The sequence below is a fragment of the Mobula birostris genome, chromosome 5 (genome assembly GCF_030028105.1).
Source record: "Mobula birostris isolate sMobBir1 chromosome 5, sMobBir1.hap1, whole genome shotgun sequence".
In the NCBI taxonomy this organism is placed as follows: Eukaryota; Metazoa; Chordata; class Chondrichthyes; order Myliobatiformes; family Myliobatidae; genus Mobula; species Mobula birostris.
This window is the reverse complement of record NC_092374.1, coordinates 198,323,719-198,340,015: the sequence shown is the minus strand read 5'-3', so window position 1 is coordinate 198,340,015 and position 16,297 is coordinate 198,323,719. Positions and strand designations below refer to the sequence as shown.

At 45.5% G+C, this 16,297-nt stretch overlaps 1 protein-coding gene across 1 annotated transcript; it reads right to left on the bottom strand.

Annotated features, from left to right (window-relative positions):
• Positions 1-4,278: 4,278 nt before the first annotated feature.
• LOC140198251 (nuclear factor 7, brain-like) lies at positions 4,279-11,490 on the bottom strand. Its single transcript, XM_072259308.1, has 6 exons — positions 10,887-11,490; positions 10,425-10,520; positions 10,105-10,338; positions 7,877-7,902; positions 7,664-7,776; positions 4,279-4,991 (listed from the first exon to the last, which is right to left on the bottom strand). The coding sequence occupies exons 1-6, from the start codon at positions 11,295-11,297 to the stop codon at positions 4,459-4,461; spliced, it is 1,413 nt and encodes a 470-aa protein (XP_072115409.1). The 5' UTR covers positions 11,298-11,490; the 3' UTR covers positions 4,279-4,458.
• Between the last annotated feature and the right edge of the window lie 4,807 nt (positions 11,491-16,297).

Sequence of the window (16,297 nt, the reverse complement as noted above, 5' to 3'; positions counted from 1 at the left end):
GGATGCTGCCTGGCCTGCTGAGTTCCTCCAACATTTTGTGTGGGTTGCTTGGTTTTCCAGTATCTGCCGATTTTCTCTTATTTGGGAACAGAACTCGTTCGCTGCGGCAGTGCAGAGTGAAGCGGAGCGGCATGTCCAGAGACCAAAAACAACCATAGGTGACTGGAATGGAGCAGTACCCACCCACCCCTCTCCCGTCACCATTTTCTCTCCTCATGCTCTACGAATTCTTCCCCTATAGTGGACTGCACGATTTAGGGTAACGCTAATAACCTGGGTTCAATTCCCTCCCCTGTCTCTAGGAAGTCTGTATGTTCTCCTGGTGAGTTTCCCCCGGGTGCTCCGATTTCCTCCCACATTACAAAAACGGATGGGTTAGGGTTAATGAGTTGTGGGCATGCCGGAAGCGTTGAGGGCTGCCCAACATAACCTTCGCTGATTTGATTTGACGGATACAATGCACTTCACTGTATGTTTTGATTTTTCAGTGCACGTGATAAATAAAGTTAATCTTATCTCTGAAAACACATACCGTCCTTGCCAACGGCTTGCCACATCTGGACGTTTGCTTTAAATAACCTGACGCACATTTACCCTTCTGCATTTCTCAAGCCAGAACTATTTAAGTAACGCAATTATTTTGTGACCAGGGCATTTACTTTACCCAGATTTTTGACAACTAAATTACCTTATCTGAATGTGCAGTGAATCCTGGCCCTTACTCACAATTCCACATGGTTAGTGTTCCCAACAAACTTGGAAATGCGATATTTACTGCTCTCGGCCAAGTTGTTCCTGTAGTTTATGAAAAGCCAGGGCCCTAAGGACTAATCACTGCAAGTTGCCACTGTCAACCTGAGAATGATCTTTTTTATTACCAATTTTTGAAAGGAATTCAGGGAAAAAAACCAGAAAAGTGGAGGAGGGAGAAGATGGGGACACGGTGCAGCATGCGTGGCTGTTCGGAATGATATCGTGCGTGTTAACTAGGGGCTGTGCACAATCCTGATTTGATGGAGACAGCCGTGAGAAGCACAGAGGAACACCTGGAGAAACTTCTGAAATGCCCGCTTTGCTGCCGCTGCTGCTATGCAATCAAGACTCACCGGAGGAGAAGGCCCCAAATCCTCAGCTTTGCCTATTGCCTGTTGCCAGGGCCGGAGTCGGAATGCTCGGCAGAGATGGTGCTCGGTGCTCGGTGTCGGAGAGCTGGTCGGAGGCTCAAAGTTTTCAGACGGACTCGGAGTCGGACTGTGGTCGGATGCTTCCAGGATGCTGCATCGGCAAGTTGGCGGCGCTGGAGGTTCACTGTCTGCGTGAGATGATGGGACTTTCAAGAGACTTTGAGACTTTTTACCGTGCCCATGGTCTGTTCTTTATCAAATTACGGTATTGCTTTGCACTGTTGTAACTATATGTTATGTGGTTTTTGTCAGTTTTTCAGTCGGTTTGTCGTGTTTTTGTGATATCATTCTGGAGAAACATTGTGTCATTTCTTAATGCATGCATTACTAAATGACAATAAAAGAGGATTTGCTTGACCTCATAATCTAATCTAATCCTAAAAAGCAATTAGGAGGGCTAAAGGAGAAACTGAAATTACAAGTTCTATTAAAGAAAAGCTATAGAGTCTACAGCACAGAAACGGGCCTTTCTGCTTATCTAGCCCATGCTAAACTGGCTCTCTGCAGAGTTTTGTCAATTCACATCCAGATCATAGCCCTCCCTTCTACGTACTTATCCAACCTTCACCCAAAGGTTGCAATTGAACCCACATGCACCAATTCCACTTGGCAGCTTGTTCCACACTCGCTGCACCCTCTGAGTGAAGAAAGTCCCCCTCAGGTTCACCTTAAATGTTTAATCTTTCACACTTAAGCTCTAGTTCTAGTCTCACCTGATCTCTGGGAAAAATAAACTCTGTATTTACTCTATAGCCCTCATAATTTTGAATACTTCTATAAGATCTCCCCTCATTCTCCTACACTCCAGGGAATAATGTCCTAACCTATTCACTCTTTCCTATAAGTCAGGCCCTCATGTCCCAGTAACATCCTTGTAAATTTTCTCTGCACCTTTTCATGCTTATTGATATCTTCCCTGTAAGCAGGTGATGAGACTTACACACCACACTCTAACATTGGCCTCGTCAGTGTCTTATACAACTTAAACATAACATCCCAACTCCTGTACTCAGTTATCTGATCTCTGACGCTCTCTTTTCCAACCCTTTCTAACTGTGACACCATTTTTCAAGGAATGATGTATTTCCAGATCCTTTTGTTCTACTGCGAACTTTGGTGCCCGATCATTCGCCGTGTAAGTCCTACCATGTTTGTCTGCATTAAATCCCATCTGCTATTGTTCAGCCCAAGCCATTTTAAAATGTGAATTCGGAAGAAGAGTGTGAAATGGGAAAAGAGAGATACATTCAAGGATAAAAGAAAAATGTGTGTGTGTAGCCAGAGGAAGGGGTAAGGTCCTTCATGAGGACCTGGCACTGGCGTTTAGCAAGGAGAAGGATGTGTATGATGGTGAGCTCGGGGGCAGTTGTGCTAATGTACTAAGGCTTAACAATATTTTGACAGAGAAGATATTGGGCCTCTTCAAAAACATCAGTTATTTTTTCACTAAAATTTCTGTGGCTTAATCACCAGCTGATCAACTGATCCCTGTAAAATTTAACCCTAAAGTATCCTCCGAGATACTATTGACACAGGCACCGTAAATATAACAACTGAGAACATTGATTTGTGTGTATCGGTGTTACAGGAAGTAGCAGTTCCAAAGTAGTGAAGGGTCATTTATTTTAATAAACTGGGGTCGCCTGGCCAATGTGCGGAGGCAGCAATGAAAGCACAAGGCTCAGGTTGTACGTTTATATTCAAACGCTTGGATACTGAGCGCAGGTGGCTGCAAAGTCTGCTACATCAGGAAACTTGCTTCCTTTGTTTGCATCACATTGGGCTTGTTCAATTATAGCTCATCCCTTTGACTCAGTGTTTCTTCCTCTGGCCTGCTGGACATTTCTTACTGCTCTGCTTTTCACAGCATTTACCCATCTTTCCTCTCTTTCTCTGTATCACACTTTTCTCTGTCTATCTGTTTCTTTGCAGAACAGATTTCTCTGCAAGTGGGAGGAGTGCTTCATCTGCCACGACACCTCGTCCCTGGTCACCATTCAGAGCCACAAACCTGCCAGCTTGGATTCCTCCTCCTCCCGCGCACAACTCCCCCTGACCCCCCAACCTTCTTATCCTGGATTTTTCCCTCTTCCTTTCCGGGTGAAGTGACATTTCACCTGATAGTCTACCAGGGTCATCTATTGAGTCTGGCACCCGTAGTATGGCCTCCTCTACACTGGAGAGGCCCGACGCCAATTGGGCTACTGCTTCGTCGAGCACCTTCTACAAAGGGAGGGATTTCCCAATGGCCACCCACTTCAAAATTTGACATCCCATTCCCATTCCCATTCTGACATGTCTGTCCACTCCACAGCCGCCTCTACTGCCACGTCAGGCTGGGAGATCAACGCCTCAAATTTCATCTCGGTAGCCTCCAAGTCAATGGCATAAAGATCGATTTATCTAACTTACAGTAATTTCTTCCATTTCCCATTTTGGTTTCCCTCTTAACCCTTTTTTTCACTTGCCCACCCTTCCTCCTTTTTCTCCCCTGTCCTATCAGCTTCCTTCTTCTTCAGCCCTTTACCTCTTCTACCCACCACTTCCCAGCTTCTTACTTCATTCCCACCTTCTCAGGGTCTTGGGCAAAAATGACCCCTCCATATATGCTGCCTGACCTGCTGAGCTCCTCCAGCATTTTGTCTGTATGCGTTTATATCTTTCTCTCTCTCCCCCCCCCCCCCCATCTCACATACTTTTGGACATAATTTTTTCACTGGAGTGCCCTCATTTACCTGGCATCTTGGTGACTTCAGCCATACTGTCACAAGTATTTCATGTCACTTGTCCCTTCCTCCACATCCATCACTGCAACGTGAAACTATTGCAAGTTGTTCCCCAGGTCCTGGACCTAAACGTTAACCTTGTCTCTTTGTGGTGCATGCCATAGCCAGAATGTGTTCAATAATTATTTTTTAATGGAAAGCTGGCATTGCAAGCGTTGACAGCTTTGAGGAACCAGGGAGCTCAGGACTCAGCACCCGCGGTTGCTGCAGAGGAGCATCAAGAATGGAAATTTTCTCAGTCTTTATATTTTCACAACGTTTTATGGAAATGGTAACCTACTCGAATTAATGGATCTACAATTCAGCAGAAAAATATTTTTTATTCAAAAATAATCGATTACAATCAAATTTATTTGCTCTCCGTACACATATATTCGCACTGGTTGGGGATTAGGTGGGATCCGATCGGCGCCAACTCGCTGTCAACGTGGTTTTAGCCCCACAGCCCCTGAGCTGTGCTCCTGACGCAGGTCACAGACCCAACTTGTTTACAGACCCGGATCAGAACTGGAGCACATTCTCATCCACTGGTTTTCATCCCAATTCCCGAAGAAAGGATAAAGTTTCTCCATGAATTTATTTCCAGTGAAGGTGTAGAGATGGGACTTGGTCTCCACGTTGTAAAATGAAACTGTCCCGGACTCGTAACTGAGATAAACTCCCACCCTCCTGGGGATGGGACCGGCAGGGAGAGGGAACTGAGGAGAAGTGTTTACATACAAGCTGTCACTCCATCGCCCGATGGTCCAGAATCCATTTTCTGGTATCAGTGCAATCCATTTCTCCCTCTCCACAGACTCAGTGGCGACTCCCAGACTCCAGCCCCGGTTCCCCGCCACCTCCACCTCCCAGTAAAGTCTCCCCGATGTGAATCCCTCCAATCCGAGCACACAAGCCCGGGCTGTGAACCTCTTCCCGGAGTCCGGGAGATCCCTCGGTATCTGGCTCCGTCTCACACTCTTCCAGTCCTCTGACACCTCGAGCCACAGACCCGCTGTTTCCACATCCAGGGTGATGGAGACTGTGAGGGAAAGCAGAGAATTAGAGAAACGCGGTAGCGTGGTTTTGAGACTGGGAAAGAGGCGGCTCAGCCTGAGCCACGGTGGTACAGGCAGCAGAAACCTTTCCCAGGGCTTCAGCTACCTCATCAGGTGAATAACAAACTTCTTCATGATCTTCGATCATAAAACTCAACTGTTCCTGCAGGTACCTACCGCCTGACATACCGAGTGTATTTTTTCATCTCAATTTTCCTCATTTATTCCTGGGCTTGAGAGCAGGGTTTTGGAGGTAAGCCCACAGTGTGGGTGAAGGGGAAGGGGGTGTTACGCATGCTGAGCCCGTGGCAAGCAGAGTAGAAAGCATCAGAAGGATTAGCAAGCAGGAGAGGAGTTTAGCAGGGGAGGGCAGAGGGGACGAATGATCTGGTGCCCGAGAGAGAGAGGGTGGAAGAGGAACAAAAATAGAATAAAGATTAGCTTTATTTGTCACATGTAGAGCACACTGAAACATACAGTAAAATCTCTCGTTTCACTCCAATCAAATCTGCAGGTGTCACCATCCTTCCTGCACCAATGAAATGTGGGAGGAAACTGGAATACCAGGAGGAAACCAGAGTACCAGGAGGAATCTGGAATACCAGGAGGAAACCCACCCTGCTGGCGCTGGAAAGTGAAGCGCAGCCGACTATGCTGTCGTGTCGCCCTGTAGTGGGAGGTTCCTCATTGACCAGGCAAACTCGGTGCTGGAGAGGACTGAAGGTGTTCGGGGAATGGTGAAGGGGAGTGGGGTGTAATTACCAGAAGTTCAAGAAATCAATGTTCATGCCCTCAATTTGGAGGCTACCCAGACTGAATATAAGTCTGTTGCTCCTCCAAACTGAGTGTGGCCTCATTGCAGCAATACAGGAGGCCAAGGACAGACATGAGGGCCAGGCAATGGGAAGTAGAATTGAAATGGGTGTCCACTGGGAGATCCTGTTTTTTTGAGACAGACGGAACAAAGGTGCTCGATGAAGCGGTCTCCCAATCTACGTCGGGACTCAACAATTTACAGGATGCCACGCCAAGAGCACCAGGTACAATAGATGACCCCAACAGACTCGCAGGTGGAGTGTCGCCTCAACTGGAAGGACAGTCTGGGGCCCTGAACGGTAGTGAGGGAGGAGGTGTAGGGGCAGACGTAGTACTTGTTCCGCTTGCAAGGATAAGTGCCGGGAGTGAGATCAGTGGGGAGGGATGAATGGACCAAGGAGTGGCGTACAGAGTCGGGAGGAGGCAAAGATGTGCTTGGTGGTGGGACCCCACTGGAGATGGTGGAAGTTATGGAGAATTATGTGCTGGATGCTGAGGCTGGTGGGGTGGTAGGTGAGAACAAGAGATACAGGTTGATGGTGGAGGAAGTGAAGCCCCTTTCTTTGAAGAAGGAGGACATCACAGTAGTTCTGGAATGTAAAGCCTCATATTGAAAGCAGATGTGGCGGAGCTAGAGGAACTGAGAGAAGGGGATGGTATTTTTACATGTAACAGGGTGGGAAGAGGTATAGGCCAGATAGTTGTGAGAGTCAGTGGTTTTTTTATTAGTAAATAGACATAACGTTACATTCGTGGCTTTGGTTTTGACATCAAGAATCAGCTGCTCTGCCTCACAATGACTCATCCCTTGGGGCAGGTGAACCTCTCCTGCTTCTCCTGAACTGCCACAAGTTCACTGGACAGTGTCTGTGTAAACCTCCTGACCAGGGTGAGGGTTAGGTAACAGCTTTTCTTTTGGGAGTTTGGGGCGTGGGGGGGGGGTTAAATTTGCATATGAATATGGAAATTAGTTTTTCCGATGTTTACTGCCCAAGTTCTTAAATAATGCTTGGGTTGTTCTTTTTATCCCATCTGGACTCTGCTTCTCGCTTTGAAAATGAAGGGAGGGTGAAACAGAAAGAGGGAGAGGGTGAGAGGGAAGAGGTGTGAGGGAGAGATATATAGAGAGAGATAGAGATACATAGGTAGATAGACAGAGGGAGAGAGTGAGACAAAGAGAGTTAGAGAGATTGAAAGAGAGATAGAGAGAGAGAGAGGGAGATGAAGAGAATAAATATGAAATCTGTCCTTTACAGGAAACACCTTCTTAGAGAGATGTAGGCTTATCAGGGTGTTAGAAGGATCTAGGTCAACTAACCTACCTGGGTCACCTAATTGGCTCTGGTCCAGGGCTACAACCAGCATTGTTCTGTGATCTCTGCCCCCACACTCATGCCTTTCCCTTTTCTTCCTTTCAACTTTGACTGGTTCAAGCCAGTCAAAGCAGATGACCCAGACACTGAGTCTAACAAGATTATGGATTGCTTCTTTGGCAAGCCTGCCACTTTAACATAATAAACAGCTACTCATCTGAGAATGGTGTCAGGTTTAGCAGGTCATTAGCTGAAATCCTTGAGTCCACATTCAGTAGTTGGTGGTTAGATTATCCTAGAGCAAGAACCAGTTCAGAGTTCATAAAATGGGGGACTGCAAGAACAGTCTCACAAAATGGCCACCTCCATCTCCTTCAAGTTGGGCTTGGTGCATATGAATATCAGTCAGATCCAAACTGAATTTCCCTAACCAAACATACTGCATGAAATTATTCTCTGTTATCTTTATATAATGGGAACAACTGTAAACTGTAAATCAGGGACAAATAAATTGTTATGTTATTTACCAGATTGAATGTTATTAAGCATTTCCCTCCACACTGGGAATGGTAAAGGCCCATTGAATTCTGTCATTGTCAGAGCACCGTCTCGGACTATCAGTATCTGATCATCTTCAAGCCTGCAAATATTAAACAATCAGGTATAAATTTAACGTGGGTACTTTGCTGATCTTATTTTACAAATAAATGGAGCGGTGTTAAGAAATAAGCATGTCCTACCTCCTCCTCTTCCGGCACGATTCCTCCTGAAATAAATAATACAGTATTCCAAATAGGCAGAGACCAAGTTTGGTGTCAGTTGCAAGGCTATTTTACGTTCATGCCAAGTTCAAGTTTACTGTCATCTGACTGCACACATATACATTCAGACGAAACAACGTAGCTCCGGACCATGGTGCACCCAGAAAACATACATCGCACACAGCACATTAAAAAAAAATTATCACATGTTGATAAACTATAATTCAAAATGTATATAGTGCACAGTACAGGTTAACAAGAAAGAGTAAACAGTATACAAAACAGATAAGTGCTTGCTATCCTAGCGATGAGACCTCAGTAGCAGAAGGGCATTCATCCATAAGTCATACAGTCAGAGGGAAGAATGCTGTGAGACTAATGAATTAATTCATTAACATTTTATTAAGTTAATAATTAAAGCTGCAACTTTTACTCTTAAATCTAGATAACATCTCAAAGTTGTACTTCTCTTCCGCATTCACTAAGGAATAGCACATCATAGTTGGAGTATTCAGGATTCTGGGCTGAAATTCTACAAGATGTTCTCATTAAATATGAAGAAGTATTTGAGTCTTAGCAGGCTGAAAATTGAATAAATCCCTAGGGCCGTCTTAGATGTATCTCAGGCAAAGGTGAAGGCTGCAGGGACCCTGGCAGATAGTTAAATCTTTGCCGGTGAAATATTACCCATCTACTTGCCATCAAAAACAGATATGCAGCACTGTGCTGGATAAAAGGCCAGCAATATCATATATCACACTGCTTACAGACTGCTTGTCCCATTCCCATGAAGGAAGAGGCTACACAGCATCCATGCCAGGACCACCAGACTCAAAATAGTTACCTTCCCCAAGTCCTCAGGCCATTAACTAGCCCCACTGCACTCCCAACCACCACTACTTTATCATGTCTTGAGAGAATTACCTTATGTACAGACACTACTGCACCTAGTGTCACTTTATGTACAATCATTCTACGCATATAAGCTAATGTTGTGTATTTATAGTTACTGTATTTTTAGTTGTGTTCTTTGTGCTGCATCAGACCCAGAGTAACAATTATTTTGTTCTCCTTTACACTTGTGCACTGCCAACTGGCAATAGCTTTGAACCTTGAACCCTGAATCTCCAATTAAGTGCCAGTGGTAACTTTATTCAAGAAGGGCATTAGGGATAAAGTGGGTAATTACAGGGCAACCTTGAACCCTGAATCTCCAATTAAGTGCCAGTGGTAACTTTATTCAAGAAGGGCATTAGGGATAAAGTGGGTAATTACAGGGCAGTGAGTCTAATGTCAGTGTAGGAAAATCGTAGAGGACAAAAAACCTCCGAGGAACAGGACAAATCTACACGTGATATGGCCAGGATTAATCAAAGGGTAGACGGTATGATGTTATTAAAGATAAGGAGAGAAAGAGAAAGATTATCTGTGTTTGTCACATGTACATCAAAACATTGAACCATACAGTGAAATACGCTGTTTGTTTGAACAACCAACAGAGTCGGGGAAGTACTGGGGGGAGCAGCCTGCAAGTGTGGCCATGCTTCTGGCTCCAACGCAGCATGCGCGCATCTCACTAACCCTCATACGTACATATATGGGAATCTGTCAGTGCATTCCATACATCCACCAATCCCTATGTAAGTAAATACTTCTGACCCCCACTGTACTTTCCTCCAATCAGTTTAAAATAACACCCCTTTGCATTAGCCATTTCCACACTGGGAAAATGTCTTTGGCTGCCCACTCAATCTATGCCTCTTATCATCTTATACACATCTATCAAGTCATATCTCACCTTCCTTCCCTCCAAAGCGGGAATCCCGACCTCACTCAAGCTATCCTCACAAACATGCTCTCCACACAAACATGCTCTCCAATCCAGGTAGCACCCCGGTAAGTCTGGGATAATACTCTAGTGAGATAAACTGCAGTTCAGCAATACAAAATCCATGAGTTACATAAATCTGCAGAGTTTCAGTGGAGTTCTTCAAACGCTGGGATTGTTGTAAAATTCTGCTCGCTGTGGAATCGGTCTACCAGATGTGTTTGGATCTTCTGGGGACTTCAGATCCTCAGTAAAATCAGAGAAACATAACTGCTTCTGGAAAGTCCCAACAGCTCACCAAACACGTAAATGCTGTGCAATTCATGAGAATCAATAAATCAAATCTTTCCTCATTCCCACCCAAACCCAAATCCCTCACCTTTAGAAATATCACTCCATCTTTCTGTTCTATCTGTTGCTGTAACATTGAGATTTCATCCTCAATGGAAGTTAATTTCTCTCGAATCTCCTGAAGACGTCTCTCCATTAAATCCACAATCCTTTCCTCCTGTTCTTTGAGATCTCCGATTAAATGCTTCTCCTTCTCGGTGAGACTCTGACGTATTTTAGTGAACTCGGATGAGACATGGGACTCCAGACTGCGTGACTGATCCTACCGGACGAAATATGGACATTTTTGTAGAACACAATAACTGGAGGAAAACTGAGATCACAAAGAGTCAGAAGGGGCGACTTTACCTGAATCTCAGAAATCCTCTGTTTCTGCTGCTGCTCCATATTCAGAATTGCCATTTTCTTCTCAGTGAGCGAGGTGAGGGAAGATTTCATTTGATTCTGTGTTGGAGAAGGTCATGAAAAATGCATTAATGGTTCAATAGTTGCATTTAATATCAGAGAATATACTGCATCCCTGAGATTCTTCCTCTTTGCAGGCATCCACAGAAGAAAACCCCAAAGAATGAACACCAGAGGAAAGTTAGAACCCCAAGCCCCCTCCCCTCCCCTCCCCCTCCCCCGCACAAGCAGCAAAGCATCAATCCTCCCCTCCCCCCACTTGTTCCAGCAGGAAGCATCAGCGCCCACCACACACCAAGCATGCAATAGCAAAGCCCCCGAAGAGACCATGGTCTGCAAAAAACATTACAGAATTTAAAAAGCACGAGGTTAAAGTAGATGATCAAATCTGTCTCTCTTTTTTACCTTGCAAACTTCAACGGCTTCTTTAATCGGCATAAAGTTATGAGACTTGTGCTCCCGCGCATCCCTACAGATCAGGCAAATCAGTGTCTTGTCCGTCTCACAAAACAACTTCAGTTCTTCCTCATGCTCCTCGCAGTTCAGCCTACTTTCCTTCCCTGAAGGACACAGCAGCAGTTTCCGAGCTTTCTCTGCCAGTCTCACTACGACCCGGTTCACTCTGAGGATTGTTTCCTGAAACTGCTCTCTGCATTCCGGGCAGGATTTGTTCTCCTCCTTTTCCCAACACCGTGCGATACACGAGCGGCAGAAGTTGTGTCCACACCCCAGTGACACCGGATCCGTATAGAAATCCAGGCAGACAGAGCAAATTACCTCCTCCGTCCAGCTCTCAACCGGGTGCTTCGAAGCCATTTTAATCCAACACTTCCTGGTCCGAAATGCTTTCGCATTCGCGAAGCTGCCGAAACCCTGCAGTAACCACGTTTGTCCACTGAAGGCGCTGCAGTACCCGCAATGCCCAGAAACGACCCGAGTGCCGCAGGCGTACGGGGTGAAAGTTCACAGTAAATTTTATTGCCAGAGTACATCAATGTCGCCACATACAACCGTGAGATTCATTTTCTTGCGAACATACTCAGCAAATCTATAGAATAGTAACTATAAAAGGATCAATGAAAGATCAAGTACAGTGTAGAAGATAACTGTGCAAATGCAAATATTAATAAACAATTAATAAAGAGAACTTGAAATAACAAGGAAAAGAGCCCTTAAAGTGAGATAATTGGTTGTGAAAACAACTAAATAGTGTAGTTATCCCCGTTTGTTCAAGAGTCTGATGGTTGAAGGGCAGTAACTGTTCTTGAACCTGGTGCTGAGAGTCCCAAGGCTCCTGTACCCACCTGATACAAGCATGAACTGGGTGGTGAGGATCATTGATGATGAATTCTGCTTTCCTATGACAGCATTTCATGTTTCATGCTCAATGGTTAGGAGAACTTTGCTCGTGATGTACAGGGCCAAATCCACTACCTTTTGTCGGATTTTCCTGGATTGGGGAGCATGCCTTATGAGAATAGGTTGAGTGAACTCAGCCTTTTCTCCTTGGAGTGATGGAAGATAGGAGGTGACCTAATAGAGGTGTACAAGATGATGAGAGGCATTGATCGTGTGGATAGTCAGAGGCTTTTTCCCAGTGCTGAAATGGCTAGCACGAGAGGGCATAGTTTTAAGGAGCATTGGAAGCAGGTACAGAGGAGATGTCAGGGGTAAGTTTTTTACACAGAGAGGGGTGAGTGTGAGGAATGGGCTGCCAGCAACAGTGGTGGAAGCGGAAACGACAGGGTCTTTTAAGAGACTCCTGGATGGATACATGGAGCTTAGAAAAGTAGAGGGCTATGGTTAAGCCTAGGTAGTTCTAAGGTAAGGACATGTTCAGCACAGCCTTGTGGGCCGAACGGCCTGTATTGTGCTGTAGGTTTTCTATGTTTCTATTTTCCGTTCAAAGGGCATTGGTGTTTCCATACCAGCCCACGAAGCAGCCAGTCTATAGAAGTTTATCAAAGTTTTTGATGTCATGCTGAATCTTCACAGACTTCTAAAGAAGTAGAGCTGCTGTTGAACTTTCTTTGCAGTTACGTTTATGTGATGGGTCCAGGACAGGTCCTCTGAGATAGTGACACCCAGGAATTTAAAGTTACTGACTTTCCCCATCTCTGATCCTCCAATGAGAACTGGCTCATGGACCTCTGGTTTCCCTCTCCTAAAGTCTACAATCAGTTCCTTGGTCTTGCTGACATTGAGTGAGAGGTTGTTGTTATGACACCACTCAGCCAAATTTTCAATCTCCCTCCTCTGTGCTGATTCCTCACCACCTTCGATTCGGCCCACAACAGTGGTGTCATCAGAGACCTTGAATCTGGTGTTGGAGCTGGACTTAGCCACACAGTCATAGGTGAAAAGTGAGTTGAGCTAAGCACACAGCTCCGTGTTACACCTGTGCTGATGGAGATTCTGGAGGAGATGTGTTTACCAATCCGAACTGACTGGGGTCTGCAAGTGAGGAAATCCAGGATCCAACTGCACAAGGAGGTATTGAGGTCCAGGTCTTAGAGTTTACTGCAAACACGAGAAAATCTGCGGATGCTGGAATTTCAAGCAACACACATAAAAGTTGCTGGTGAACGCAGCGGGCCAGGCAGCATCTCTAGGAAGAGGTGCAGTTGACGTTTCGGGCTGAGACCCTTAGTCAGGACTAACTGAAAGAAGAGCTAGTAAGAGATTTGAAAGTGGGAGGGGGAGGGGAGATCCGAAATGATAGGAGAAGACAGGAGGGGGAGGGATGGAGCCAAGAGCTGGACAGTTGCTTGGCAAAAGGGATATGAGAGGATCATGGGACAGGAGCCCCAGGGAGAAAGAAAAGGGAGAGGGGGGGAAAAACCCAGAGGATGGGCAAGGGGCACAGTGAGAGAGACAGATGGAGAAAATGGAGAGAGAGAAAAAGAATGAGTGTATATAAATAAATAATGGATGGGGTACGAGGGGGAGGTGGGGCATTAGTGGAAGTTTGAAAGTCAATGTTCATGCCATCAGGTTGGAGGCCACCCAGACGGAATATAAGGTGTTGTTCCTCCAACCTGAGTGTGGCTTCATCTTTACAGTAGAGGAGGCTGTGGATAGACATATCAGAATGGGAATGGGATGTGGAATTAAAATGTGTGGCCACTGGGAGATCCTGCTTTGTCTGGCAGACAGAGCATAGGTGTTCATGGAATGATTTCCCAGTCTGCGTCGGGTCTCGCCAATATATAGAAGGCCACATCGGGAGCACTGGACGCAGTATATCACCCCAGCTGACTCACAGGTGAAGTGTCGTCTCACCTGGAAGGACTGTCTGGGGCCCTGAATGGTGGTAAGAGAGGAAGTGTAAGGGCATGTGTAGCACTTGTTCTGCTTACAAGGATAAGTGCCAGGAGGGAGATCAGTGGGGAGGGATGGGGGGGACAATTGGACAAGGGAGTCGCGTAGGGAGCGATCCTTGCGGAAAGCAGAGGAGGGTGATGGAAAGATGTGCTTAGTGGTGGGATCCCATTGGAGGTGGCGGAAGTTACAGAGAATAATATGTTGGACTCGGAGGCTGGTGGGGTGGTAGGTCAGGACCAGGTGAACCCTATTCCTAGTGGGGTGACGGGAGGATGGAGTGAGAGCAGATGTGCATGAAATCAGGGAGATGCATTTGAGAGCAGAGTTGATGGTGGAGGAAGGGAAACCCCTTTCTTTAAAAAAGGAGGACATCTCCTTCGTCCTAGAATGAAAAGCCTCATCCTGAGAGCAGATGCGGCAGAGACGGTGGAATTGCGAGAAGGGGATGGCATTTTTGCAAGAGACAGGGTGAGAAGAGGAATAGTCCAGATAGCTGTGAGAGTCCGTAGGCTTGTAGTAGATAAGCTGTCTCCAGAGATAGAGACAGAAAGATCTAGAAAGGAGAGGGAGGTGTCGGAAATGGACCAGGTAAACTTGAGGGCAGGGTGAAAGCTGGAGGCAAAGTTAATAAAGTCAACGAGCTCAGCATGCGTGCAGGAAGCAGCGCCAATGCAGTCGTCGATGTAGCGAAGGAAAAGTGGGAGACAGATACCAGTCTCGGTTTGGAACATAGATTGTTCCACAAGGCCAACAAAAAGTCAGGCATAGCTGGGACCCATACGGGTGCCCATGGCTACACCTTTAGTTTGGGGGAAGTGGGAGGAGCCAAAGGAGAAATTATTAAGAGTAAGGACTAATTCCACCAGACGGAGCAGAGTAGTGGTAGAGCTTACTGATTAGTTTTGAGGGGATGATGGTAGTAAATGCTGAGTTGTAGTTGATAAAGAGCATCCTGATGTATGCATCTTTGCTGTCCAGATGTTCCAGGGTTATGTGAAAAGCCAACGAGATGGCATCTGCTGTGGACCTGTTGCTTCAGTAAGCATATCGGAGCAGATCCAAGTCACCACTCAGACAGGAGCTGATATGATTTACAAATTCGATGTCTGCTCCACGTTGACAAATACAGTACTGTATAAAAGTCTCAGGCACCATAGCTGTATATATATATATAAATACCTAGACTTTTGCACAATACCATAATAGTAAAAGAGAAAAGAGTGGATATAGGACTGATGGAAAATGACTCTGGAGAGATAGTACTGGGGGACAAAGAAATGGAGGAGGATCTTAATGAGTACTTCGCATCAGCCTTCACTGTGGAAGACACTAGCAGAATGCCAGAAATGCAAGAGTGTCAGGGGGCAGAAATGAATGCCAGTGCATTATAAGTTGAAAAGTCTGAAGGTAAGTTAGACACCTGGACCAAATTGGCTACACCTCCAGGGTTCTGAAATAGGTAACTGAAGAGATTGTGAAGGCATTAGCAATGATCTTTCAAGAATTAATAGATTCTAGAATGGTTCCTGAGGACTGTAAAATTGCAAATGTCAGTCCACTCTTTCAGAAGGGAGGGAGGCAGAAGAAAGGAAGTTATCGGCCAGTTAGTCTGACTGCAGTAGTTGGAATGATATTGGAATCCATTAAGAAGAATGAGGTTTTGAGGTAGTTTGAGGCAGATGATAAAATAGGCCAAAGTCTGTATGGTTTTCCAAAGGAGAAATCTTGCTGTTAAATCTGTTAGAATTGTTTGAGGAAATATAAGGCAGGATAAACAAAGGAAGGTCAACGGATGTTGTTGATTTGGATTTTGATATGGCCTTTGACAAGGTGCCACACATGAGACTGCTTAACAAGGTAAGAGTCCATGGTATTGCAGGAAAGGTACTAGCATGGACAGAGGATTGGCTGACTGGCAGGAGACAAACGGTGGGAATAAAGGGGGCCTTGTGGTTGGCTGCCAGTGATTGATGTGCCGCAGGGTCTGTTTTCTTTCACGTTATATGTCAATGATTTAGATGATGGAATTGATGGCTTTGTAGCCATGTTTGTGGCCAATACACAGACAGGTGGAGGGGTAGGTAGTATTGAGGAATCAGGGAGGCTGCAAAAGGACATGGACAGGTTGGGGAAATGGGCAAAGAAATTGCAGATGGAATATGATGTAGAAAAGTGCCTGATGCACTTTGGGAGAAGGGATAAAGGTCTATTTTCTAAATGGGGAGAAAATTCACCAGTGGTGATGAAGGGTCTTGGTCAGAAATGTCAATTGTTTACTCTTTTCCATAGATGCTGCCTGGCCTGCTGATCTCCCCAGCATTTTGTGTCTGATGCTTGGATTTCCAGCATCTGCACATTTTCTCATGTTTGAGAAAATATTTTTAAAAAAGAGGTGCAGAGACATTTGAGCATCCTCATTAAAGATTCCTTAAAGATTAACTTGCAGGTTGAGTCGGAAGGCAAATGTAATGTTCGCATTCAGTTAGAGGACT